Source organism: Drosophila novamexicana, unplaced genomic scaffold (genome assembly GCF_003285875.2).
Source record: "Drosophila novamexicana strain 15010-1031.04,08,12 unplaced genomic scaffold, DnovRS2.1 tig00000877-arrow-arrow-pilon, whole genome shotgun sequence".
NCBI classification, from domain to species: Eukaryota; Metazoa; Arthropoda; class Insecta; order Diptera; family Drosophilidae; genus Drosophila; species Drosophila novamexicana.
In genome coordinates this window covers 1,019,800-1,047,407 of record NW_020824831.1, presented here as the reverse complement: position 1 = coordinate 1,047,407, position 27,608 = coordinate 1,019,800, and the positions used below count along the sequence as shown (strand labels likewise).

General features: G+C 39.6%; 2 protein-coding genes across 5 annotated transcripts; one reads left to right on the top strand and one right to left on the bottom strand.

Annotated features, from left to right (window-relative positions):
* Nucleotides 1-546: 546 nt before the first annotated feature.
* On the top strand, nucleotides 547-26,929 carry LOC115764925 (protein mesh). Of its 4 annotated transcripts, XM_030708234.1 has the most exons (16): nucleotides 547-558; nucleotides 931-1,470; nucleotides 5,860-6,095; nucleotides 6,168-6,355; nucleotides 15,333-15,510; nucleotides 16,068-16,205; nucleotides 17,685-17,853; nucleotides 17,923-18,517; nucleotides 21,050-21,172; nucleotides 21,354-21,512; nucleotides 22,112-22,856; nucleotides 22,960-23,378; nucleotides 23,442-23,629; nucleotides 23,722-23,964; nucleotides 24,034-24,084; nucleotides 24,163-25,388. In XM_030708234.1, exons 2-16 carry the CDS (start codon nucleotides 1,017-1,019, stop codon nucleotides 24,660-24,662), a joined length of 4,386 nt encoding a protein of 1,461 aa, XP_030564094.1. In that variant the 5' UTR covers nucleotides 547-558; nucleotides 931-1,016; the 3' UTR covers nucleotides 24,663-25,388. The 4 variants fall into 4 exon arrangements, with proteins under 4 accessions (XP_030564094.1, XP_030564091.1, XP_030564095.1 ...); XM_030708231.1 differs by having other exon boundaries at nucleotides 23,722-24,084; XM_030708235.1 differs by lacking the exons at nucleotides 23,722-23,964; nucleotides 24,034-24,084; nucleotides 24,163-25,388 and adding an exon at nucleotides 26,590-26,929.
* Nucleotides 2,766-3,668, bottom strand: LOC115764979 (protein bottleneck). Its single transcript, XM_030708306.1, has one exon. The coding sequence runs from the start codon at nucleotides 3,666-3,668 to the stop codon at nucleotides 2,766-2,768; it is 903 nt and encodes a 300-aa protein (XP_030564166.1).
* Nucleotides 26,930-27,608: the final 679 nt, after the last annotated feature.

Here is a 27,608-nt window from a genome sequence, read left to right as displayed (position 1 = left end):
TGTTGAAATGAAGTACTTTAAATAAACTTGCCGCTGATTTCATTCATAAATTGAAAGCGTTAGCGGAAATGCCGACTTTTAGCTACACAATGGCTCATTGTCTATAATTATATTAGGGGGCTACGGCTAGGCCGAGGATGGCCCGCAAGAATGATGATTAACTGTAATGGAAATGAATCAGAAATCGTAATATGGCTAAAGTCAACAATAGCTGAGGACAACTGATAAGGGGAGAGAGTGTGAGAGAGAGTTTGGTGATTGGGAGAGCATTTAATAAACATAAGGCATTTGGAAACTGGGCAACTTGCACAATAACCGAACGCAATTCGACTTGGCCAACAGAATGTGGAGCGCCGAAAAGCAGAAGAATGCGTTATCAGTGCTTGGCTTTGCCTGATAAGATAAGCACTATAGAGCATAAAAGATAACGGGGGCCAACATTTCACAATCGAAAAACGGTGACAGGTGTAGCCAGTCGACAGGTTTTGGCAACGCCCCGACTTCAGTCTTAACTGAGCGTGGCGCTTCAACGAACGTACTTATTTAGCTGGTCATAAGGTTGGTAGTGTTGGAAAGTGTGTCATGCATAATATGGGCTAATACGCTCCATAAAATCATTTCGATGATATCATCCAGTGAAAAACTAACAACGCCCAAGTGAAAAACTGCAAAAACCAATCAAAATGTATATTTATTACTTAAAAACGTAATTATTTAACAAACTTTGGTAGTGCTGCAAAGTGCTTTAAGAAATATATGTGGCTGATAAGCACAAGACAGCACTGATGATGTCATCAAGTGAAAAATCCATTATTTAATAAACAATTTGCAAGTGAAAAAAAAACTCTTTAGGAAAATTTGTAAATTAAATAATTATTAGTGAAAACTCATTTTTTGCATTTCTGCTTTTTTGTGCACTTCTTCTTCCAGTACGAAAACGAAACGAAAAACGAATCGAGAGACCCGAAAAAAAGAAGAAAATTAGCAAAAGGTGTTGCGCAGCGATTGTGAAAAAAATGCGCTTCAAACTGTTTGTGGTGTGTGCGCTAGCCTGCGGCTTTATGGCCTATGTGCTGGCCAACGAGAATATCTCAACGGAAGTGGAAGATCAAATTATAAACGCCGTACCCGCGAACAAAGCGAACAAAATTGTCCAGGCAGCCGAATTTGTGGAAATTGTCGACCAGCCAAAAAAGGCAACGCCGTCGTCGCCATCTCCGGCAGTTGCTGCCGCCCCCGACAAAAAGGTGCAAAAAGCGCCCGCAGTTACACCCAAGCCGTTACCCACAACCAGCGCAGGCAAACTGGTGCCCGTTGTCCATGTGGCTCCCCTGGCCGCCTCCAGTCGCGGCACCGATGACATTCTCACCGTGGCTGGCCTTAAACCGCAGCCCAAATCAGGCGCACTAGTCATGCCCCTCGAGTACCTGGGCGAACTCTATGATTTGGATTCCACTGGCTACAATTGGGGTAAGTGTTGGTTAGCTGCCATTGCTGCTGATTCAGTTCATATTACTCATACGTCGCGTTGAACATTCTGCTAGCTATCTTATCAGCAAGCATTTGGCTTGCCCGCCTACCAATATTTGCTCGATAGCGTGTGTGCGACTCAAAGCCCCATCCGTGAACACAGGTGTCTCTCTTTTTGGGCGGCCGGTTAGAACTCGTAACCCTCATACTATACGAGGAGCCGATAAGATATGGTCCAAGTTTCGCTCACAGTATTGGCATTAAAAACGATTGTTGTGCTTTGGCTTTCCAAACAAAGCAAGTGACTGGAAATAGAGAGAGAGCGAGGGAGGATAGGAAGGAAGGGAGAGAGAGCGAAAGGGAGGAAGAGAGAGGTGGAGAGAGAGAGGTAGGCAGAGTTATATACTCATGAATAGGTGTGTTATTTTATAGTCAGGTCTCATTTTATGGTTCCAAGGGGTGATTCAGTTTACAATAACACTGATATCTTGTAATCGGAACTAATACAATTAAAACGTACTGTTTGTATATTAATTAGTCATATGCGGTTACACATTGTGATTAAATTTTCTTATATACAGCGCTTCTCCTTCCTTTACCTATTCAGAGCTGGTGCTATGACAACTACTCTACAAGTTTCCTACTATACTCCACACGGCTCTACTTTTCAAATATATTTACCTATTCTCTGTACAACAACAAAATTCTGGTCATTTCTATAGAATTCTAATGAACAAATCATATATTTATCACATAGATAACGATTATTTGTACAGTAGCTGTTCTAAAGAGAACGACTTATTTATATTTGATGTCTATTATGATTTTTTAAATTCTTTCTTCAGTTTTTATTATTATTAAATATTATTTATTAATTATTATAAAGCCTAAAATAAATTCTCCATTCAGTCCACACAATTCTTAATCATCATAAAAGAAATAATCTCTGATTAATTTGGAATACAAGCTTAGATATGCCATATGCAGCTAATTTTGTTATCCCTAATTCGATAGATATCAATTTTCGGTATCGAAATTTCCAACGCTGTGCTTTTTGTATATCGCGAAAATTGTAATTGTCTAGAGACACAATTTTGACTTTTTCCAAAAGACAGTTTTTTTTTGGTTTTTGTTTTTATTTATTCAAAATCTTAAAATTGTATAAATTTATATTCTTATGCATATGTTGAACAGTTAAAAGTAGTTTATCCTTGGGAGCTTGCACTAGATTAAACCATCGACCGCATGGCTGTAGGTTGTGGTTGTTAATGTGGGCGTGGCGTCAATTGCATTCCTTATGCACTCATCGAGATGCGCTGCTCGTATTCGGCAATGCGTAACCGCACAGGCACCACCAGACTGAGGTCCTCCATCATGGCATGGCGCTGTGGTCGCAGCGTTACATTCGAATTCTGTCGAGCGATTGTGGCACGGGATTTCTCCATGGAGGGTTTGCGGCGCAGCGAGCTCTTGCGTTGCGCTTGGCTATTGCTGGCCGCTGAGGGCGGTTTGGCATTGGGCGTGGCAAACTGATGTTGCGCTGCAATGTAGCCGGGCGTGGGGCTAGGTGTATTGCTTAAACGCTTGGGCTTTGGCGGTGGCACTGGCCCATTGCTGCCACCCATGGTGGCCATGCCCTGTGGTCGGCTAGAGCGCAGCAGCGAAATGAAGCGATTGTTGTTTGCGTTTTGGTTGCGGGCAGATTCATAGGTATTGGTTAGCTTATTGAAGAAGTTGATTTTGTCGCTGACGCTACGCGTTACCTCAACAGCAGCGGGCTGCTCCTGGCTGCCACAAAATGTGGCATTGCAATCCTCTGCCAGCTGCTGCGTAAAACGCTGCTGTATCTCTTCATTGGAGCCATTGTTCCGCTTGGACATTTCCAGCACCTTCTCGCGCAATTCCATGGACCAGCGTTTTTGTGATCGATGCAGCTGTGGACGCAGCGCCTGCAACGACTGCGATTTGTTGTCCACCTCTGACGAGTTGAGGGTGAGGGCCATCTCACTAGTGTAGCGGGGCGTGGCAGGAGGCTGCTTGGCCGCTGGCAGTGGAGTGGACGTAATCGTTGGCACCTGCTGCTGCTCGTCATCGATGTCCATTTCCAGCTCGCTGAAACTGGACGCTGTGTTGAGCTGCGGCATCTCGGCGGGCAGCTTGTAATTGTAGAACTGAAAGTTGAACGTGCTGATGCTCATTGCGTGTGAAGTGTTGCGAACTGAATGTGGTGCACTTGACAGAGTTGCACACTTTTATATGCCACACACTTTGCCACGAGTCGTGGCTACCTGCCACAGCAGCAGCTGTTTGCCTGCTTTAGGTAGTTTGTCAATGTGGTTGGCCTAAAAAGTTGCCTAGCTTTGCGACACACACACACACACACACACACAGATAATTGCAGAGAACTTGACTTGCTTTGCTGCACACATTCCAGGAAATGTAGGGCAAAAAACTGCTAAATTTACCCTGAATTGCAAGCCGCGGCGCACGCGAATTTTGCGTATTTCCCGCACGCTGGGCAGAACCATAATAAATCAAGCACTAATCCACCCCATCCGTACCTGGCCCAGCAGCAGCTCAGCGTTAGGTTGCTACCCAAAAAGGATTAGTGGCTGCCAGAATAACATTTTATGACCTGACAACTCGACACTGATTCATAAATAGATTAAAAACTGATCCATTCTGCGACAGCTGCGCTTTGAACACCTCGAACAGAAAAAATAGGTGAAAAGTGCAATCTGGTCGAAGCTTAGGTAACTGCCAGCTGACTATTAATTAGCCACGACTGTCATCAACAATTATCAGTCATTATACCATACTTATATGTCATCATTGAAATGCACTTAATAGTTGTCGCCTGTCAGCGCAGGGTAGAGCTTAATCGATGGAGAAATTGATGCTTCATTGCAAATTGATGCATTAATCGGCCACTGAATGGTTCTACTTTGCAACGCGAATCTTATTATGAGGCAGACTAATGAAATATTGAACATGCAATTAAAACGGATTTTGCGGAAAAGAATTTCAATTGTTAAAATGGCAGGGTGCAGGAAGGGAAGAGCAAGAAGTTTTAATATTATCAAAAAAAAAAAAAAATAAATAAATAATAAAAAATGAAGAAATATGCACTTAAATGCTGAACAGGCAACTAGAAAGGACTTGTTTGAAAAGAATGTTATTTGAAGGTAGAGCGAGGAGTTTTAATATTATCAAAAGACAAATATAAAATAAAATATTGAGTATGCAAATAAAACTAGTTTTTATAGTTCTTAGTGTTTCTTTATATATCAAATATTTACAAAAATAGAAACTGGTAACTGGTGCTTCAAGTAATTCAGTCGAACGTCGTTTCATAACTATCCTTAACTTATTATAACAAATATAATTATAAGGTGATTTTAATGTAGAGAGACTAGTTTTAGCTGAAAAGCTCGCAATTCAATAGAGATTACCCAAGTAAGCACAGCATAAATAGGACAAGAAAAGTGAAAGCCGCAGACAGGCTGCACAAAAGAGCCGCTGCTTAAATATCTGTTCTGCTGACATGCCAGACTAAGGTCTATGGCTTTTTGTGGTTGCTTTGTGTCCCCTAAAGATCATCAGCATAGCACTTAGTCGGCTTAAATTGCTTTACAAAGACAACGCCAAGAGCGGCTGAGGAAAAAAGAAATTAGAAAGAAAAATGTCTAGAACGATGGTACATACATGGACGAACAATACAATCAACTGTGTAATACTCTATCATTTCAATAATAATCAATATCTCGACAATTCAGACTTATTTATGGATTGATCCTCAGTAGACTTTACTTTATAATTAAGGCAATCTAACGCATGGATACCCGAGCATATATATGCCAGCTATCTAACTACCTTAGACGGACAGCAAAGATATGAACTAATATACCCTTTTTAATTGTTGAGCGAGTGAAGAGAGTAAAAGAAAAAATAGGGAAACACGAGAAACTGTAGCTGGCGAGTTGGGAAAACTGAAATGAATATTAACTGTGACCTTTAATGGCTAAGTGTAGGGTACGAGGCAGCAATTTTGTAAGTGAGTCAGCAGGAAGCGGCAAGAAGCTGAAGATAGGCACGTGGCAAGAGGCATGTGGCAAAGCAGCCCTGGCGAAGATTGCAATGCAATTGCAAAGTTTTTAAGTTTATGTGCAGCGCGCTGCATGCACCCGGCCTAAATTGAAATGTGCTGCAGGGCAGCTCTGTAAGTCCGGGTAGGAGGGCAGCCGACTACGGCTCTTGCGGAATTGAATACGTAATCTCCCAGGATTAGCTGGTGAAATGTAAAATTATTATAATAGCAGCTGCAGACTTGACTTAAATACTTATGCATACATATATATATGTATATTTTTTTCTCATCATGTGCTATAGATCCCAACAATAATGTGGCGCCACCGGACACGCCCTCAACGGCTGCTGGCGGCTATACCATCACCAGCGCCCGTCTCGCCGAGCTGCGTAGCAATTTCATGTACTGGTTCTTCGACAAGGACAATTATGGGGGACGCGGCGATTATCAGTTTGATATACATGCCTCCATGACGCAGCTGCACAAGAATCTTAACTTCCAGATGCCCTTTTACGGCTTTCGCTTCAATTATACGCGGGTAAGTCCGCGCTTTCGTTTAGCTGAAAATTTGGTCAAATACTATAATAAATATTTTTATTTTCATATTTAGCTCTCGCTCAATGGCTACTTGGAGTTCTCCGATCCACCCGAGTATCTGACTTATCCCTTGGTCTTTCCTATTAAGGACTGGCCCAATAAACGTGATCCTTCTTTTATGGGCATCTTCTTCAGCAAGTGCCGCGTGGGCCGCATTTATCCCTCGGACCTGGACCAGCGCACGCCTGGCGTCTACTTCCGGTTAGTTCCACTTTCTTTTTTGCCTATTTGTTATTATTATTGCTTTTTTTTACACAAAACTTTTTGTTAGTTTTCAGTGGAATTCACACATTTAAAATTATTTTAATGCCAACAGGCACACATGCACGTGTTGTAATGCTACGGGTATTATGCTCTGTGAACGTATAAAGAGGGCATATTGGCTTTGCGCAAGCTGTGACCTAGCGCGAAACCGAAATGTTCTATTTTATCTACGTCAATAACTATAAGCTCGGCTTTTATCATTCTTAATATTCATCTACTTTTATTCCTCCACCGTTCGCTGTGTATTTACCTTCTAGAGAGTAAAAGTACAACATGTTTGACGTGTATACGACTGGATATCCTAAAATTAAAAAAAAAGAACAGAGAATCTCACAGTCGAGTGCTGTTGATATTCTTATAAAAATTGAAATAACTTTTAAGATATGATGGCAAATACAAGCTCACAATTATTTATACTCTTTCAACTCGTATTACAATAAAGAGAGTAGAGTATCTAGCAGTCGTGTATTTCCACATTCCCTTGACTTGTATTAAATACACATTGTGCGGCTCGTTTGTAAATGCTCGCTGTCCATTTCCGCTTGAACATTGTGTGTGTGTGTGTGTGTTTGCATTCATATTGTATAGGTGCATATACTCATTCGTATTCAGATTCTCATTTGAATTCCGCGCTGTTATTGTTTCTGACTAGTTACTGTCATTTATTGCCACAGAATTTTTGCATTGTTTGCACAGTAGCTACTACCTGTTCCATGGTCCGGTGTGCTACATGTGCGCCATGCTCTGTTGCTATCTGGCCGCCATTTATTACCCACTGAGCTGTCAGTGTTGCTGATTTCAGCATTCATTTCAAAATGGCGTCGAAACAGCCAACTGTCAGTGTTGGTAAGCTCACTTAAAACATAGCTAAATACGGCTAAATCGTTTGAAATCGGCAATCAGTTGCCGCGTTAAGCAAAGCGACTGTACAAATCATATACTGGAAGCTTAGATAAATTGGAAAGCTTCTTGAATATTTTTGCCTTATACGGCTCTCGCATATAGCTATGCAAATATTAAGCATATTATTCCGACAATCTATTCTCCCACCTTACATTAAATACGACTCACTTTTCATCGTTTATCGCTTTGAGCTTTATTTAGACATTTCGAGAGTTTATGTTGAGCGGTTTCTTTAAAATGCACGTTCATTTTTAATTCCTTGGATTTCTTATAATACAAATTTTACCCAAAGCAACAACCTAACAGAAAAGACGTGTGTTTTTTCAAGCCATGGAATGTTATACAACTTGTTCGCTTCGCTTCTTCCTTTATTTCTTTCATCGCCTTTTGCATTGCTTCTCCTGCTTTGCTCTTTCCAGTTTTTTTTCTTTATTTCCGCCTTAACCTCTTTTGAATCGCTGCACTGCATTGGACTCTCGCTTGGTTTCTTTTTGCGCTGCTCGCCTCACTTCTCTACTTAACTTACCATTTGCTTGAGCTCTGACATCTTAAATGCCTTTTGCTACACATATTTACCTTAGGATTTCTCTTTTCGCACTCGTTTGCCTTTTCCAAGCACTCTCAATTCTAGCCACATTTGGCTTTAAGAGTTAGCTGAATTGGCAGCACTTTTGCTATCTGATCCCAGCTCGTGCCCCATGGGGTTTTTGCTAATGCTCGGCTCAGTGCTGCATTTCTGATGGGCCCGAAATCAGAGCAGCAGCTGCATGCCAATGAATCAGTATATTGGATATCCGTTGTGCCAACTCTATTCCCGTATTCCACACATTTTGTTCAAACTAATTTCAGAATAGGTAATTTATTTGTGAGTGCACATTATTATACATTTTTTCAAAGGGCATTTGAAATTTGTCATGAAATTGATAACGCGAGTGATACTATGATGTGTATATATTCGTTAACAGTTTTAACAGTCGAGTCGATAAAGTCATGTCTTCCGATACGTCTATCTGTTTCTATGCAAACCAAACTCTCCTTTTTAAGGCTATCATCATGAAGTTTTGCATTGGCCAGCCATCGGATCGAACTACTTTATCATAAAGCTCCCATAGGATTGTTAGGATGGAAATGAAGATCTTACAAGAATATGCTTTTTATTCCTTAAAATATCTTTATTAAGCTTGGAAGCAAAATCTAATCGCTGTATCAGATAACTTATGTGGAATAATCGGTAGAAAACTAAATTAGTTTTTCTTTGAAGAAGTGTTATCTTTATTAATCTTGATTAATCTCAGCTTCACAATTCCGCTCGCAGAGTATTTAAGCATCGGCTTGTCAAATATAGCCGTTCATGCTCGTTGTATTGTGTGGTTGTTTGAAAAGTTTTCAACATTTTATGTTGCTGTTTATGCAAATTAATTCTATAGCAGTTCCCGCCCACCACAAATATCCCTTCAACTTTGTTAGTTGCTAGCTTTGGATTGTAATTACCGGAAATATAACTGGCAAATATAACGCATTAATTAGCCGCCCTGTTGTCAACTGTTGAAATCCACTCACAGTCCGGGCTATGCATATATTACGAGAGGCTGCCTCTCACATTTCGAGGCTGTATACAAAATATTCAGTATATTTAGCATGGAATTTAAAGCCACACAAATACCACTATGTGGCTCTTAATTTATGATCGTCTCGCTCTAGATTGTTTGGGCATGTTTAACTTTCATATGCTCGTAACTGGCAGACAAAAAATGCGGTCAAAAAATAGCACATAGAGCGCATAAATAACATCAAAATTGCTGAGAGCGAGAGCCACACGGAACAAGCAATGAATGCATCTATGTACGATAGGGTTATTCGGAGACTCTAATCAAATTTTTTTTCCGAAATTGATAGTTAAGTGAAAAGTTATTTAACATTAAGTATGTTATGTTCCCTGGTTGGTTCAGATGACATAATGCTAAATAAGTATAATCGATATTGGTATAGCTATATCGATAGCTAGCTATATCGATAAAAAGCTTAACCTATCAGCTATATCGATTAATTAGTTATTGGTAATTGGTATAGCGATAGGCAGGCAGCTTTATTATTAGTTTTCTTATCGATAAGCGAATCACTTGACATATCGATCATTTTATAGGCACATTATCGGTTCCATACATTAAAATTTATCGCTTCATTTCTTATATCTTCAATTGCTGATGTTTTCGCTTTTATCGAGAGATCGCATGCTTGATCTATAAGTGATTCTCTTGTTGAACCAGGCTTGTCGATACCTATTTGGCTAGATCAAATAAAAGTATTCATTGAAAACTTTGCCAACGACCATTGTTAAAGATTGGTTATATATAAGACTGATACGTGAGAGGAAAAAAGCTTTCAGACAGTGTTAGAAAATATGTTAAACCATTTAGAAACATGTGTCGAGATTTAGTTTTAAATATACTTCTATTTGGAAATTGTATAAATACTTTTAGCTCACGCGCCCATCTCTAGCCGACATTTCTCCCACTGTTCCACCCTGTGGACCAAGGTTACTCACAGATGGGTTTCACTGTACTTGGGTCAGTTGACAAATTGGTGCGACAAAGCAATTAACGGGCTGTAAAGCGCATTTGTTGAGAGCAGTTTAGTTAAAAAAACACACACACACACACACACATCTACAATGGAAAATAAGAGTGCGACAATGCGACTTTGACAATGGCCATGGCACAGCGAATGCATTTCCATTTTCATTTACATTTTCACTTTCGTAGCTCTCAGTCAGCAGTGGGCAATATGTCAAAGTAGCATTGCCAATGTTCGAGTGCTAGCTTATAGTGTAGTTTTTGGCGGGCTGCGGGGTTCGCTTTGCACTCTGACATTTAATTGTCTTGGAAATATGCCGGACAGAACTTTGATGTGTGGGCGACCGTTCGCTGGAATTTAATTTAAATAACTTTGCACAAAAGCTGATGCTATAGTAGCAGCCGTTGCTCTAAGGGATGCTATGTAAATTCCACTTGCCTAACAGCTTTCACTCCCACAGACACATACACACACGCAGACAGCCAACCATCCGCATTAAGATGCGACTATCAATTTAATTATACGCTTATATAGTTAACACTGCGCGCGGGATTAGCTCAAGTGCTAAACGGTGCCGTAGGTAGAGGAGTCGGGGCAATAAGGAAACTCTGCTGGCAGTTGCATTACGCATACGCCGCGTAATTCGCTTATTCATTCGAAACTTTATTTTGCCAGTTCCTGCAATGTATTCCCACTGTTGTTCCTCAAGCACTTGCAGCTTGACCATTAAATTCGTAGTGAGCACAGGTTTAATTACACACTAACACAAACACAAACACACACGCACACACTCACATACAAATTGTTGGCAGCATAAATATAACAACAATAAAGCAAAATGGACTACAGACAGGCGAAGTCTTAATACCCTACCAAACATATAAATTCAATTCGCCTTTATTATATGAATAATTCATTTATAATGATATTTTCGCGGATATTACCCGGCATTGTTCCGCTTAATTTTATTCTCTTCCACTCACTGTACATTGGTGAAATTAAAAAAAATAATGGATAAGGTTGACTATGTTCGGACAAAAATAAGTTTTCTCAAGACGAATGCATTTCATTTTAATTAGAAAATAAAAAATAACAAACAAATATGTTTCCAAACGAGAAATTTCAAATACTTTGCATGCAGAAGTTCCATTCACATTTGCTATTTAAGCTTAACTAGCCGCCGATAAGGGTATTAAAAATTAATGGGGCCTCTGTTAGTAAAACTTTTCTCAAAAGTGTTTGTGAAGCGTTCAAGTGTGTAAATCTGCAGCGCTGAGCGTTTAATTGTTGTTTGCCAAGGGCAACAACAAACGTGGCCGTTGCCACAATTAAACCATTATGTCAATGGGCGGGGCTACGATTTTATTTTTTTCCCTCTGCTGTTGTTGTATTTCGTAACCAGGCAACGTCTAGGAAATTCTTTGTAATATTTTATTGATGCTTTCGTGTTAGATTTGAATATCTTTAGACTGCGTTTAAGTAGTTGCACAAAATGCTGCTTACACTCAAGTTGATCAACTTTTGGTCAATCTGCATTTACAGCTCTGTTGGTATATTTTGTTGAAATGTTTCCATTTATAAAACCCGGAGCTCTGGGCCAAAAGTCGAAGGATACGCTCCTGCAGCTTGCATGCAATTTTCGCCATTTTCGCCATTTTCTTTAAGTGCGGCCATTGTTTCACTTTCATTTACACACACAAACACACACACAGAGAAAGCAAGAGAGAGATGAAATTGGGCCAAAAGCAAACGAAAAGTCAGACAGAGATGTCGACGAGAATGTTGAGCAGGGTTGGGAATTGAAGAGGGGAGCCATGGTGGGTGGTGGGGCTTTGCTTCATGCAGAACTGTGGAAAAGGCATTTTAACCCAAAATGCAGACAAAACTGTGGCGGCGGCGGCGCCCGAATGTATGCAATAAAGTACATAATGGCGCAGTTCAAGAACTGGCACGCCAAATGCCAGGGGCAGGGGGCAGGACAGGACACGGAGACGTAGGTGGGATTGCCTGTAAGAGACGCTGACTGGCAAAACGAGCAGCGCGACGCGTTCTTCTCATGGTATATAGGAGCCTGGACGAATTTCCATTACTATTGTTACACTCAGTCGCTGTCTGTGTGTGTTTTTAGCTTTTTGGCTTACTTACACGTGCAGCTCGTTTGCTTTGGCCGCTGCGCGCGCACTTTTAGGCTATGTGACAATTTTCTGCCTTATACTATCTTTGTTTTCTATTTTGGCTTGAATGTCAATTGCAGACATTTAAAGTTTCATGGCACAAGCGACAACTGGCAAAGGCGTGGGTTGGTGGGCAAGGGTAGGGCAGTCGTGGCGTACGCCATAAATGATAAACTATGCAAGTGCATGTGCATCCGTGTGCGGTCTGTGTATGCGTGTGTTTGCAGTTGTCTCTGTGCGGTCTGAGGTTTCTACTGTGCGGCCTTTTGGCCTTTCCCCATTTTTTATGTGTATGCCCTATAGCCACTAAAATTTTAACGAAGGGTATCTAAAGTGCTGCAAGTTTAGTTAGGAAATGGAAACTTCCTTCCATATTATTCATATTCTTGAGCAGTAATGAATCAGAGTGCAACTAAAACATATTTTAATTGTCATTTTTAATTTTTACCTAAAGCTGAAAAAAGCCACATTTGATCTTTAAACTCAATGAATCCAAGAAATTTAACATATATTTTGATTGAATTAGAAAAATATTTTCGAATGACTCGTTTTATGGATATATAGAAATAACTGCATTTAGAATACGATTAACTATGCTAATACTATTGTAAAAATTTGGAAAGAAACATGATTTCCTGTTATCATAATTATATTTAGGTAGGGCAACTGCAAGGTGAATATGCCTGCTTTTGAAACAGAAACTCTTGGATTATCAAAAATAGGTTCATGTTTTATTTGTTCTAAGAACACTTTTGGGTATTTTTTTGTCGGTCTTGCCAGTTATGTGGAACATGGCTTCTATTTTTACATGATGGCAATTTTGCGGCTGCTGTTGGCCACTTTTTTTGTTGGCCTGTTGGTAGCTGGTTGCGCTAACAATGTGGACAGCATGTGTTTTCAGTCAGTTCAGGCCGAAATGCAATTTATTTTCGATTGCCAGCTGCTGTCAGTTATAATTTACGAGCGTCATAATTGCGTCATGTATGCGTGTGAATGTCTGTGGCTGTGGCAGCAAATGGCCCAAAATGCGCTGCATAATACTTATATAGGGTAATAGGATATATGTTAATAGGATGCATATGATGTGCATTTATTGAAATTTTAGAAATTATTTGCTTTTATTTTGTGTTGTGAACGCGTCGAAGTGTTAATAAATAAATGTTTCGTATACGCCCCATGCGACGCTCAGCTGCACGCATGACGAATGTATGCTTATTCATGAATATACTCCAATAAAAAAATACAGTATTGTTTTGTGTTTGCAGTTTATGTGCTGTACATTGAAACCCAAACTGAGCTGCTGCTGATATTTGCTTTAGTTTTAACCGAGGGTACGCGGCGCGGAAATCAATAAATTGTTGTTGCTTTTGTTGTTTGCTGTTGCCTGAATGCAAATATCTGAAACATTCATCAATGCTGGTGCTACACATGCACAAATATTTCGCTTCGTTTGCCATAAATATTTTCAATTTCATTTAATTGCAATGCACCCCGTTTATCGGGTTTTTACTTTGTCTGGCAACAAAATGCCAACAAAATAACAGCAAATTAAGACAAAATACGCATCAAAATGTGCAGCATGCATTGATAGAACTATATTGAGCTGGAAATATAACAAATATTTTATGAAACAATTAAGCTTGGAGCGGGTTACAAACAGTCGAACTTTAATATTATACCTATGCACAAAATAATTATACTCCTTTTACTCATTTTCAAGGCGGCCAAGGTATAATTATGTTTGGCATTCTGTGAAGAGTATGTGAACTACGGCTGTGAGGGTAGCTTTAAAAGTTAATATACATAACGATTGTTCCTTGCGGCAAATAGCTTAAGTTGACGTCTGTGCTTGAAAGACTCGGCAGAGTTAACTTTTAACAGGATATTAAAGCTAATGCCCATTATTGGAGTTGAGGTAAATAAGTAAAGTAAATATTGATATTAATTATTCGTTTTCTTCACTTTTTCTACTATTTTTCAACTGAGTTTATCTCTCTGAATATGCTTTTTACGGAGCCTTATATTTATTATCAAAAAAAAAAACAAAAAACAAAATATTTAAAGTGAATTTAATTTATTTGTGCTTCAGATATATACAATAACTCTTTATGGAATTTAGTAATTTTTTACTGAATACTTTTATTTAAGTTTCGGCGTTTTATATTATTTATTTTTATAGGAGGAAAAAAGCTTTCGCATTTTCTTTGTTTTCCTTTGACGTTTTTTTAAATTTAATTAATTTAATTTATAGAGAAAAAGCATAATATTCCCAAAATTTTGTATGTTTTTATTATTATTATTATAAGTAGCTGAGCTTTAGATTTTTTAATGTAATAAATTCTTTGCTCCAGCTTGAAGCTAACTGTATAAGAAAAAGATATTTTACCATCTAAATCATTTTAATAATATTTCTTAGAGATCTGGTATATGATACTAACTTCGTAATGAAACATAAGATATTTTGGCTTCAAACGACCTTTGATCAAAAACTGATTATATACCAAAAATAAAAAATTCCTTTCATATTATTTGCTATTTGCTATTTTGCTATTTCTAGAAGTAGAACTATTTGCTATTTCTAGAACTGCCCATGCTATAAGTTTTGCGCAGTTGGTATTTTTCTATTGATAAACATTTCTATTTCAATACATTTTAATTGCTTGCCAAATATAAGATATCAAGGCTAAAGCAATTAGAAAGCAATTTGCTTGCAATCGTAACCTCCTTAAATAACGACAAATGCGAAAATCTATAAAAGGATTTGATTGCTGGTGCTTCGGCAAAAGATTCCCATCAAATTTTTGTTGCGCAATTTTGTAGCACTTTTAAATGCATGCGAAAACCGAAAATCTTGCATATGGGGGGAAAAAATAAAGGCGAAATCCTACTTCGTGCGGCATGCGTAATTAATAATTAAGGAATATAAATCATACGCCATGTTGACGCTGTCAGCATCAACGTGGGCAGCGAGTTGAAAGTGCGCACAACGCCATAAAACACGTAAAAATACATTAAAAATTGTATTATAATATGGCCAATATGCCTTAAAAATTCATCTTATATACACAGCCGTGTGCTGATTTATATGCCAAGCATCAAATCCATTTATCTTCACACCGTCAGGCCTGCCAAACCAAAAATCCAAATTCAGTTGCCAAACTTCCTCCTGCCAAAGTAAATGCCCTGGCCTGCTGATTTGATTTTGCAATTTCCACATGTTGGTTTAAGATTTTACTTACAAATATATATACAAATACTTGCAGTGTGGTACGTGATCTGATGGGACGCACGGACCGCTTCGGCGTCGAGGTGCGTGAGCGCACCATGTGGGATATACGCACAGGTGTTGTCGGTGCTGATACTTTTGTGCCGAAGCACGTGGTGATCGCCACCTGGAAAAACGTGTCATTTGCCGGTGGCATTGACAATTCGCTTTTTACGGTAAGTTGTGGCATATCAGTACAAATAATTTTAGCTTTTAAGAACTAGTTTAAATGAAGAAAAATAACTGCTCATATAATCTAGATTTAAAATTTTATAAATAGCCGTTTTTATTAGAATTTCCCAGAAATGGGTATTTTTGTTAAAGCAAGTTAAAACTATGAAAGTCTCATGATATTTAAATAGATTTATAGTTCCAAGCCTTTAATTGTCGCTTTTATATACTAAATTGAAATAACAACTTAACTCGTTTTCGGTGTGAGTTTGGAGGAAGCTTAAATGCAGTTAATCTCATATCTACCCAAACTTCAATAGCTGATAGCTTCAATCAACTGTTCTCAATTGCATATACTTTATAATATTTCACGTTTCTAAACAAAAATAATTATTATATGTTCTTTTTTACTTGATTACACTCAATGCAACATTTTTATATAGCGTGCTTTTTGGGGCAAGACAAGAGAGTATTGAGTGACAGGAAATGGTAGAGGGACCTATATTTTTATAATTCTAAACTTTTTACTGATAATTTCTTTACCTTTTATCACCCACTGCAGACGAACACTTTCCAAATGGTTCTGGCCACCGATGAGGTCTATACTTATGCCATCTTCAACTATGCGGTTCTTAATTGGCTCTCCCACACTGAAGCGGGCGGTGATACGACGAAGGGCGAGGGCGGTGTGCCCGCATTTGTAAGTCTCTTTGAAATTGCTCTTTTCATATAGTTTTCCAACTTTACAACTTTCCGCGTGTTTTGGCTGCAGCGCGTACACGTTTTGGTCGCACTTAATTAAACATTTTGCACAATGGGAAATTCACTGACGTTTCTACACACAACCATGTCCACACATATATACTCACACATATACACACGCATACATCCGCACACACATAGTTCACGAACTACAAACAGCGTAATTTTCATTAATGGCTGCCAAGCAACGGTAAAGTTTTCATTACGCTTCAGTTCTAAGTTCCTCAGTTACTGTTTTTGATTCAATATTTCTTTTGAAACTGAATATTAACTATATCAAGTATTTCTGTATATAGTACAATATGAATACCCACGCATTTAGTGTCTTCATGTGTGGGTGTGCTTGGGGGTGTGCAGGTGCGCATAGATAATTGTAAGCGCAATCGCATTACTACATACAAATCAATTATCAATAGCTCTATTCAATTCAAGCACACTCTGCTTGCTATAAATTGCATACATGATACCCTACCCAAATGGCATATAGTTTTCGGAATGCGACTTAAAATTACAAAATTAAAATTTAGTTAATTAAAGCCTAAAGTGTAGCACAAGAATTTATCTACCCCTAGAGACGTATCAGAGGTATCAGATGAACGATATATTTATATATGCAAATCTTCTTTAGACAATTTTCCACGCATCGTTCCTTGTTAGGTTTTGCCTATATACTTAGAGAAAGTTTGTACTTTTAAGATACATAAAAATAAATGTAAAATAATTAATCCAATTTTTTTCAATACAAAAAACTGTTTTTATGAGAAAGTAATTTGACTCTCGAAAATATTGATCTACGCAAAAGTTTCCTTCAGATATGTAAAGAAGTCTCTCTCTTAAGAGTCTCAAAGTAGACAGACAGGCAGACAGACATGGTTATAACGACTCAACAATATCATTCTACAATTCTCTGCCAAGGGAAAATTCTTTTATATAACATACAAAATCTAGATGTGTTTTAGGACGTATTCAGGTTAAAAACTTGTTTAATAGTTTTTTATTATTTTTTTTCTTAAAAAAACTAGAAAATCAATAAAATTAAATTATGATTTAAATAATTTGATTTTTTGAACGAATTAATTTAAGATTTACAATATCTGTATGTAGGGCATCACGTAGTCGTAGTTTTAGAACTTTTTACGCTTTGTTGTTGTTGCGCGCTTGGGCTATTGTTGACTGTAACTAACAAATTATAATTAAACGCACGTTGCGAACTTTGTCTGCATAATGGCCAACAAGTTGTTGGCCAAATTGATTCACGCGCTGATGGTTTTTGGTCAAAAGTTACATAGTTGCCAACAAGTTGCACAGTGAAATTAATTACAATTAAATAATGTAGTTTTGTCTGATGTGAGCATATAGTATGTATAATGAATGTGGCTTCATAAATATATCGATTTGGCTTGTCTAATTTATGCAGGTTGGTTTCAATGCTGGCAACGGCACACAGGCCTATGAATACAAGCCATACAGCCAGAATATGGTGATACGCGACTTGGCCAATCGAGGCTGGGGCAACGGTTTCCCTGGACGACATATTTTCCGCATCGATGAACAGATTTTAATTGGCTCCTGCAACAAGGATATTGGTGCGTATAATTTGCTGATTGCTCTCACTGATTTTGGTCCACTCTAATTACACATTTGTCCCTTTGCAGATGCTGCTTTGTTGCCGCTAACCTTTGCACCGGAGTCGGGCAACATGCTGGGCGGTCAGGTGGTAAACATAACTGGACCCTGCTTCGATCCGAGCATACGTGTTACCTGCCATTTCGATACAGAATCTGTGCTGGGCACCTATGTGGACCGGAATCGTGTCATATGCGTGCAGCCGTTCCTCAAGGCCGAGGGCTATATCCGTTTCCAGATCTCAGTGGGCACACAGCGCTTCAAGTGGCGCGGCAAGTACTTTGTGGAGACACCGGCGGCGGCCACCGAGAAGATTTTCTTTGCCACCGATGATGTGCACAAGCGTAATCCCAGCGAGATACGCATCACCTGGAATGCCTTCAATTTGACTTCCAATCTCAATGCCAATGTCATGATCTCGCTGTGGGGCTATCGCGAGACTAAAATCGAGCCACAGCTTGAGTACATCGATGTGATTGAGGCCAGCTACACCAATACGGGCAGCTATGTCATCACGCCCTCCAACTACCTAACCCGCCACAACATCAACAATGATATGCAGTTTGGCTTTCTGCAGATCAATCTTACCCAGCCGGAACAGTACTCTAATTTGGCGCTCAGTCCGTAAGTATTTTACTAAAAGAAATTACCCGTCATCGCTAGAAGAAATTACTCGTTGTTGTTGTTGTGCAATTCGCACCAAGTTTAGGCAATTAGTAGTTAAATGTCGGTTAAAAAGATACAAACAGCTAAAATTGCCACCACAGACGAGTTTCGATTTCCAAACTTCGTAACCATTGTGTGCACTCAAAAGGACCTTCCACTAAATACATGTTTTTTTTTTTGTTCTAAATATTAAAAAGAATATTAAAAAAAAAACAATGGAAATGGAATTGTTTGAACTCGGTCGAACTGCAGCCTTGATTTAAAGTGCTCGCTCCTCCTGCTCATACGCCCTGTGGTCCTCTTGGGCCACGGTTTATTATGTTTTAATTGACTTCAGTTGAGTCAGCTGCGCTCTGGCGCCAACCACCCACCCTACCCGAGCTGCCTCTAGTTCCGCTCTTATATTTTTATTCAATTTGCAACAGCAATTTTCAAAGTGCTGCCTGCAACTACACAGCACATTTGCTGCTGCTGCTGTTCCTGGCGCCTCGGGGACCAATCAGTTAGCATTGGCTTTCGCCCAGTTGGCCGTAGACGGTAGATGGCTTATTATGACACTTTGTAATTAGGAGCGACGACTAATCAATAGCTAAGGGAAATGTGCTTTCGATGGCCACAACCAGCAGCCACTTGACTGAAATTGTGGCCCTTTCCGCGCGCGCTTTACTCATTTGCATAGCTTGTTCGCTCATAAAATCCTTTTCCTATTTGTATTACCTGTAAACATACAATTACTATGTCACTTGGGTCATTTTGGAGTTCACCTGAATTTGAGTAGGCTTAAATGTTGTATATAAATTGTGGAATTATGCCGCATTTTTAGCGACGGCGTTTGACACAGAATACTAAAATTTTGTATGTCTATAGCTTAAAAAGGTAAATAAATTTAATCGAGTTGACAAATTTCATAAAACAAATATTATATTCGCATATGTCAGTAAAGAACATTTATTTTTATAATATTTTATAATGTCAGGCCTGAGAGTACCATTTTATCTTCATATATCTTCTGTTCAAAATGTCTTTATTTTTGTTTCATTAAAAGAAAAATTGTATATGTGGTATTTTCAGCTTGCAGTCTTTATTTATTTTTTTATTTTTTGAGAGAGCCTTCATAACAATCTCATGTATAGTAGACTCGATTGCAATATTACAGGGTATTTCTCAATCGTGCACTCTCAAGTGCAGTTTTCAGACTTATTCGTGCATTACGCTTTTGTAATTATTTTGCACTTAAGCTTGAAGTATTTGCAGCAGTTAAAAGCTCATAAACTTAAGTGACGATGAAATTCTTGAAAATGTTTGAGTTACTCGCACTGCAAGTGAATTCTAGAGAATAATAGCAATAGATTCAGACTCTAAAAGTACCTTGAAACATATTGATGGATTACTCTTGAGCAGGTACTGCTGTTAGCTCCATAATAAATTCAATATGTTTGCTTAGATTTTTCTTTAAATGCCTGTTTAAATACTGGTATGCGAATATTAGTGCAATTGAAAGCTGTGTTGTCCGTAGGGTTTTTTTTTTTAATTCCCATATCAAAGCTATTATGATTCTGTTATGAAGCGTGTAACACACAGAAGGAAACGTCTCCGACTTTGTACAGTGTCTTTATACTTGAACAGTATAAAGAGACGAGTGGATATATCCATCTATCCGTTTATCTGTCTCCATGCAAACTAGTCAGTCAATCGTCATGAAAGGTTTATATATATTTCTTTTGCAGACAGTAGATATATCGGAATCTGGATTTGAAGCCTATATCATGTAGCACAGAAATGTTTGGTCGATAATAAGTTCTTGTATGATAAAATGTTTTCTTTTGCAAATATTTTGACTAAACTTCTGAATTTCGAAATTGTTCTTGCCTCTTATATATGAGCTAAATCTTGGTATTAGAAACTACTATATAATATATAGCTGCTATAGAAATTATAGTGCAAAAAACGTTCTTAATCTTTCGAATATCTCAGTTAAATTTGGCCTTTTAGCCCCTTTCCCACTAGGATATTTAGCTTGCCAAAATGAATCGTTCTTTTTTATTTTTGTTGGGTTTTTTCCACTCTTCTGTTTGAGCGCTTTGGTTTATGATACCTTTGGGTGTCATTATTTTGCGCTACGGTTTCAACGGGGCACGTGGCAGCAGCCCATATATCATTTCATGTTGGATGTGTGCGTATGTGCGTGTGTATTTAATTTACATTTGAAGAGCAGCACGCGCGACTCTAAATTCGAGCTGGTCGCATAACCCATCAATTGCAAACTTGTCAATGTGATGGCTGCTAATGCCATTCTCTTGTCCAGATCGATGGACGTGGCTGAGTCAATAATTGGCATATCGGCATGCACTTTAATTGCAATTAGCCGCTGTGGCAATTTCCAGTTTGGTTGGCAATGGCTGATGCGGGCAACATGACGTATGCGTAATGTGACATGCAATATGCGTAGCTCTCGACTAATGCAAAGCTGCCTTTGTTTAATCCATATAGCATTCTCTGGTCACGACCAATACCATTGGCCTGGTACATGGCACCGCAGTGGGAGCAGAAGCATGGCAAACGTTGGCCCCGTGCTCTATGCGATAATTGGATACGCGCAGACCGATTTCTCAGGTAAGTCGAAAGCTTTAAACAATGGCAGACTCTCCAGTTACCAGTTTTCATCTGGCTGTGCCCGCATTTACATTTTCTGCTAATTAAAAGCTGGCAAATGTCAAGGGAACACCGCGCTTCTAATTAGACACAGCTCTGGCCCTGCCAAATAATCAAAATAATACAAAAATTTGTAATTCAGAAACTTTGCTGCCGACCTGCCGTTGTGCCCCTGCACCCTGGAGCAGGCGGTGCTCGACTTGGGCCGTTTCCGACCGGATCGGGAGTGTGACAAGGACTCGAATCCCAGCTGTCTGCGTCATCGTGGCGCCATTCATTGTGTGGTCAGCGGTACGCCAGTGTAAGTCAACCCAATTTTCTAACAAATCCATTTCATATAGTATATGTCCCTGTATGGCTACATTTAGTTCTAAGTTTATGGATAGGTACTGGGTGTTTTTTAGTCGCATACCTTTCTTACTTGCTTCTTTTTATTCTTGTTATTAAATTTATTGCCTTACTCTACTAACACTTTGTGCTTATACCCTGAATGAGTAAAATGGGTATAAGGTTTTGCGCAAATATATTTAACAGAATGAACCATCTCTGGCTTCATAAAATGTTTGTCTGTCCTTATGTATGTGTAAATGGGCCGATCTTAAAGACAATTACAGATTTATAATATTAAACGTGGGTTCTCTTACACAACCGGCTCAAAATAAAGTTGATATTGAGATCCTGTTTTGGCTATGTCTCGAAATTTTCAAGAGCTAGAGACACCGAATTTCGTATGATTAAGAAGTTCGCTCTTACCTAATACTTTTATAATATTTTTAACCTTTAAATAACTCTTGCAAGTTTAGCCTAGACAGCTATGTATGTTCTGGGCTCTAACCCAGATTTCTCTAAATCCCTGTATTATACAATGATATTGATGTGCTTGTTTCGCCCTCTCTATAGTGCCCAGGGAGCTGAGCAGCAGTGCTGTTATGATCGCTATGGTTTCCTGATGCTGACCTATGATCAGATGTGGGGCTCACGTCCACGTCGTATTCACAACCTGGGCAAGATGCCCTGGAATGAGGCCAGCAAGGTGCCATCACTGTCGATGTGGTTCCATGATATGCGTCCCTTCTACTCCTGCTGCTACTGGCAGGAGGAGCAGGCCGTTGGCTGTGAAACCTATCGGTTCGAGCGTCGCCCCTCGCAGGATTGTGTGGCCTACCAGGCTCCCGGAATCGCTGGCGTTTTTGGCGATCCACATTTGATAACGTTCGATGGCAGCGCTTATACCTTCAATGGTCTCGGCGAATTCGTGCTGGCGCGCAGCACAGATCAGAGCGAACGCTTCGAGGTTCAGGGTCGCTTCCAGCAGCTGCCGCCCAATTATTATGGACAGGTGATGGCCACACAGCTGACGGCGCTGGCCATGCGCGGCAATACGACAACCACGATTGAGGTGCGTCTGCGTCCGCTGCATGCGCGCTGGCGCTATCGCCTGGACGTGCTGGCCGATGGACGTAAGGTGTACTTCGATCGGGAGAGCTTGAAATTCCAGCACTTTGACGGTGTCACTGTCTACACTCCCACATATCTGCTGAACCAGTCGCAGGTGGTGGTGCAATTCGATGCGGGCATCGGTGTGGAGGTGGTGGAAAATGAGGGCTTCATGACGGGTCGCGTGTTCCTGCCTTGGAAGTTTATTGTAAGTTTTAACAAGAAGTCGTTTTTAGGTCAAGTGGTACCTAAGTACTTTTATGCAAAGACTTTATTGACGAGCGTGCTAACCTTCTCTTGCTTTTCTGCAGAATAAAACTGCCGGTTTGTTTGGCAACTGGAGCTTCAATCCGCTGGACGACTTTACACTGCCCAACGGACAGGTGGCCTCGATCAATCTCAACGATATGCGCAGCCTGTACAACAATTTTGGCCTCAAATGGATGCTCACGGATCGCGATGTGCCCAATGTGGGCGCTGCGCTGTTTACACGCGAATTTGGACGCATGGCCAGCTACTATTCGAATGCCACATTCCAGCCGAACTTTGTGATGGATCCCGCTGACTTCCTGCCAAGCAATCGCAGCTACGATCTCGAGCGTGCCGAGGAACTGTGCGGCGAGTGTTCGCAGTGTCAATATGATTATGCCATGACCCTAAATCGAGATCTGGCGCACTTTACCAAGAACTATTATGACAGTCTGGTCAACATGCAGGCGGAAAATGCCAAGTGAGTAAATGGCTTTGTTGATATTCATCGAACGGCAGCTAATACTTGGCTGCGTTTTTGCAGGCGAGTTGTCTCTTGCGGCGTGCTACAAACACCGCGTTTTGGCCGCAAGCTCAGCTTTGACTTTATGCCCGGCGCCAAGGTGGCCTTTGAGTGCAATGAGGGCTTCATTTTGGTCGGTGATCAGCGACGCGAGTGTTTGTCGAATGGCCTGTGGAATCTGCCTGAATATGGTTACACGGAGTGTCTGCGTAAGTTGTGAATCCTTTTGTACCATATACCATATACGATATACATTTCCATTTCCTTCGACCACCTGCTGACCTTATTGTACCTCGTACAGGTGAGGTGTATTACACGCGTCGTGTCGCTTTCATTGCAATTGGCATTATCATACTGGTAATAGTCCCATTGATGCTGTGCATCGTTTGCGGCGTCTATCGCTATCGTCAGAAGCAGCTGAAGGAGGATCCACACTGGCAGATGACATTGCCACGTTCCCGTGCCGGGTCCACGCGAAATTTGCGCACTTTGAACTATGATCCCGAAGACGATAGCGATACCGATGCGAGCACGCTGAAAAAAAGTAGGTCCTACGATAAAGTATATCGCACGAACGAACCATTACCGGGCAAACCGCAAATTGATTTTCCAGCTAAGAAATGGGATCTGGATATGCAGGACGAGGATGTGACCTCATCGGAAGGTAGTGATAATAGAACTAGCACAAAACTAGCCAAGGATATTTCCTACATTAATCCAATTAACGTTGCCCACGCAACAGGTGAGAAACCCAAGCAGACCGGCCGTCGCTCCCTGCGCTCCGCCTCCGGCACCGAACTGGATCAGCACGATGGCACACCCATCGATGGTGGCCACCGTCACGATGCCGAGGACGAGGATGATGATTTCGATGAGGCCGATGTCCATACGGGTCAACTGCATCCGGCTGGCTATCATCAACCGCTCTCGCCCGAGGAGGCCGACCAGCTACATCAGCAGCAATATAGTCCCACGTTCAGCGGCGTGGATAGTCGCACCAGCGGAGCTAGCTCCATTAACTATACGCCCCAGTCAGCAGCCCAGAATCGCTTTGGGGGCGTGCCCGTGCTACCCAATAACACGCAATACTACAATCGGCCGCCGTCGGGCGTGCCGGCAGCAACGACCACGCCTCTGCGTGTTGCGCCCACCGGGCCACTGACGCAGGACAGCGGGCTGCCCTCCCCGCCGCCTTTAGCCACATCGCCAACGCCGTCGGTGCAAAAGTCCACAGAGGTGTAGGACTGCAACACACGAACACAGGCATACGAACACACCAACACACACACATAACACACACACATTTGCCTGACATGCACAGGCTATAAAGTTCAAATTTTGTATAACTAATTTCATTTATCGCACATATACTTTATATATCTAATAATTATTATTGTATAACTTTGTTAAACTCTGCTAATTGACCCACCTGTTGTTCATTTTGTCAACCCATGACCTTTTTTTTGCAAATACCTCCTATTACTAAACAATTTACACGTACTATACAAATAGCCCAGTCCACATATTATTATTTAAATATATTTTAATAATTCATTTGTATTTTTACCAAATCCATAAATACCGCCCACCCTCAGCATTATCACGGCTAGAACGAGTTAGCAATTTGTTTGTCAATTGTAAAGTTTGTCATCATTTTATTAATAAATTACCTTGTTAATAGTCATATATCTTTAATCTTTATATACTAAACACATTTTAACAACTTTCAGCGTGCTCGGATAATGCCAATTGTTACATGAAAGTTGACACTTCGTTTAAAAATTGTTTTTTTTTTTTTTCAAATATATTTTAAAAGTTTTGCTAGTTTGGATAAAATACCTGCATTAAAGCTAGCCAGCGAAGGTCTGTCAATTTTCTGTAATAATTTGCATAACGAGCGATGCCAAATTGCATTCCCCATTTACACTATGCAACAAATTTCAATGTGTTCAACAAAATTTTATTTGAATTTTTTCTTACTTTTTACGTTTAATTTTCAAATTTTTAATTAAATACATTTACTGAGTTATTCGAGCCTATTCTTTTGATATTCAAAATAAATACGTTTAAAGGAAAGACGAATTGTTATAGCTGACTGATAGTTCGATTCAGTTTTTAAGTTTTTCAATAATATTTCGAAAATTTATAAAGAAACAATTATATGCACTTTTTCGCAATGTGCGGCGTCTTAACTAAAAAGTCTTCCTTCTAAATATTTCTATTTTTTTTTCTTTAGTTTTTAATAGTTGACTTTAGCCAAGCTGGTTACAAATTTCTAATAATTAATTCCCAACTTCAATAGTTCTCTATATTATATCCCTTATTGGTGAAACTGCAAAATTAGATTGGAATCAATAAGATACGAATTTAAATGTTGCCTCTTTTTCGTTAAAATTATAATTTAACCCGTTCCCCAGATAAAAAATGAGGTATAATTTGGAAAGATCTAAGGATCGGCTTTTATGTATCTTAGATACACCTATTGCAATATTTTCTTCAGTATGTGATTCCAGTAGATATTAGATGCATAGTTTTAAGCTATATCCAATATTAATATTATTAAGAAACACGATGCTGACTCTAAGCGAATTAAAATTTTGCTCCATAGTGCAATGTGCATTTGCAGTGCAAAGAAATTGCTTCGAAATTTATAACGAAGCAATAAGGCCAGAGCCAAAGACATTAATCTTGAGCCAACTGTCACGTGCTCTGGTGCCCGCCCTGGACGAAGCCATGACACGCCCCCATTCACAGCATTTACAGCACACAAAAACACACACATACCTACCAACACCGAACATCCAACACCCCAATTGCCACGCCCACTAGCAAATGTATTGTGTGCATTACGCTGTTGTCAATCAATCTTGAGCAAATTGATGGACAAGTTGCCGTTACTTATCTATGTATGTGGGTGTGAGACGGTTTCTGTCTATGTGTGTGTGCGCCTGTCATGGGTGTGGATCACTCGTAGAATGACAGTTGCGCTCAAAAGTAGGCAACTAGTTTGAATGACTCGGAATACAAATGAATGCGGCTGAATGCTTGATTAATTTATGAAATATATTATTGTTTTTGTGTTCTTGCGAAAATGGTCAAAACACATTTTGATCATTTTTATCCAATTTTTGTTACATGACAACTGCACCTTTTGCCCACATTTTTACAGGTCACGAGGAGCATGCGGCACGTGTGGCAAGCATCTCCTTGGGCATGGTCCTCCTGATTGTGATACCCACATTGCTGTTGCTCGTCTGTGGGGCAAATTATTGGATACGCGAACGAATTGCCAGGGAGGAGGCCGAGGCAGCCGCCGCATTGCTGCCGAAACGCCCCAAGCGACCGCCTCGGGGTAATGTAAATGGAAATGGGATTGAGAACGGGAGCGGGAACGGGAACGCAAATGAGAATGTGAATGGGAACGAGGAGATTTGATTAGCACGTTAATGAGCCATATAATACATATCGTGTGATGGGATTTATCTCTGCAGTTGTGTCAGCTGCAGACTGGATTCACAAATTGTTATTTAAGATTTAAGAATTAAGTAAATGTTCAGTATTTACATTTAGTTCACTTTTTTATGTGATAAAAACTATCAAATCATAGATATATGAAAATATATAGATTGAGTAAGGAAACTTTATTTTGATTTACTTGCTAGTTGATAAAGTGAATAATTTATTTAAGCAGGTTAAAGTTTGGAAACCAGTTTTCAGTTTCAATCCATTGAAGTATTCAATAATTCGGGATACTTGTGATTTGATCATGCTTTCAAAGTAAGTTCGATCGAATTTTTTGTACTGCTTCAGTTCAGCGTTGGATTCATGAGAAACTTAGCTTGGATATAATTATGATTATCGGCAAAAAAAAAAACAATTTTACTTTCAGGGTTCAATTAGATATTTTATTTATGTATAGTTTCTGGTTACATATATGTATATTTAGGTATATATTTTATATTTTTAGGTTTAACATATTTAACATTTACACAATACATAGAGCAAGACAGAGTCAGACAGAACGAGAGAATAACTAGGGAAAGTGATTTACTTTCATCTTTACTTCCTAATTTACAATAATTATAATTCTTAACCTTTCATATGATCTCCCAATCTGATTCCAAACTCTATATAAAACACTTGCAACAAACGAACAGCTCTATTCAATCTATAGTCAACATAATTTTT

Bases quoted from the DNA above. Each gene is read 5' to 3' on its own strand.
- LOC115764979 (XM_030708306.1), bottom strand. From the start codon at position 3,668: ATGAGCATCAGCACGTTCAACTTTCAGTTCTACAATTACAAGCTGCCC.
- LOC115764925 (XM_030708231.1), top strand. From the start codon at position 1,017: ATGCGCTTCAAACTGTTTGTGGTGTGTGCGCTAGCCTGCGGCTTTATG. The intron at 1,471-5,859 runs GTAAGTGTTGGT...CATGTGCTATAG, and splicing joins TTCCACTGGCTACAATTGGG to ATCCCAACAATAATGTGGCG. The intron at 24,085-24,162 runs GTAGTGATAATA...CCCACGCAACAG, and splicing joins GGATGTGACCTCATCGGAAG to GTGAGAAACCCAAGCAGACC.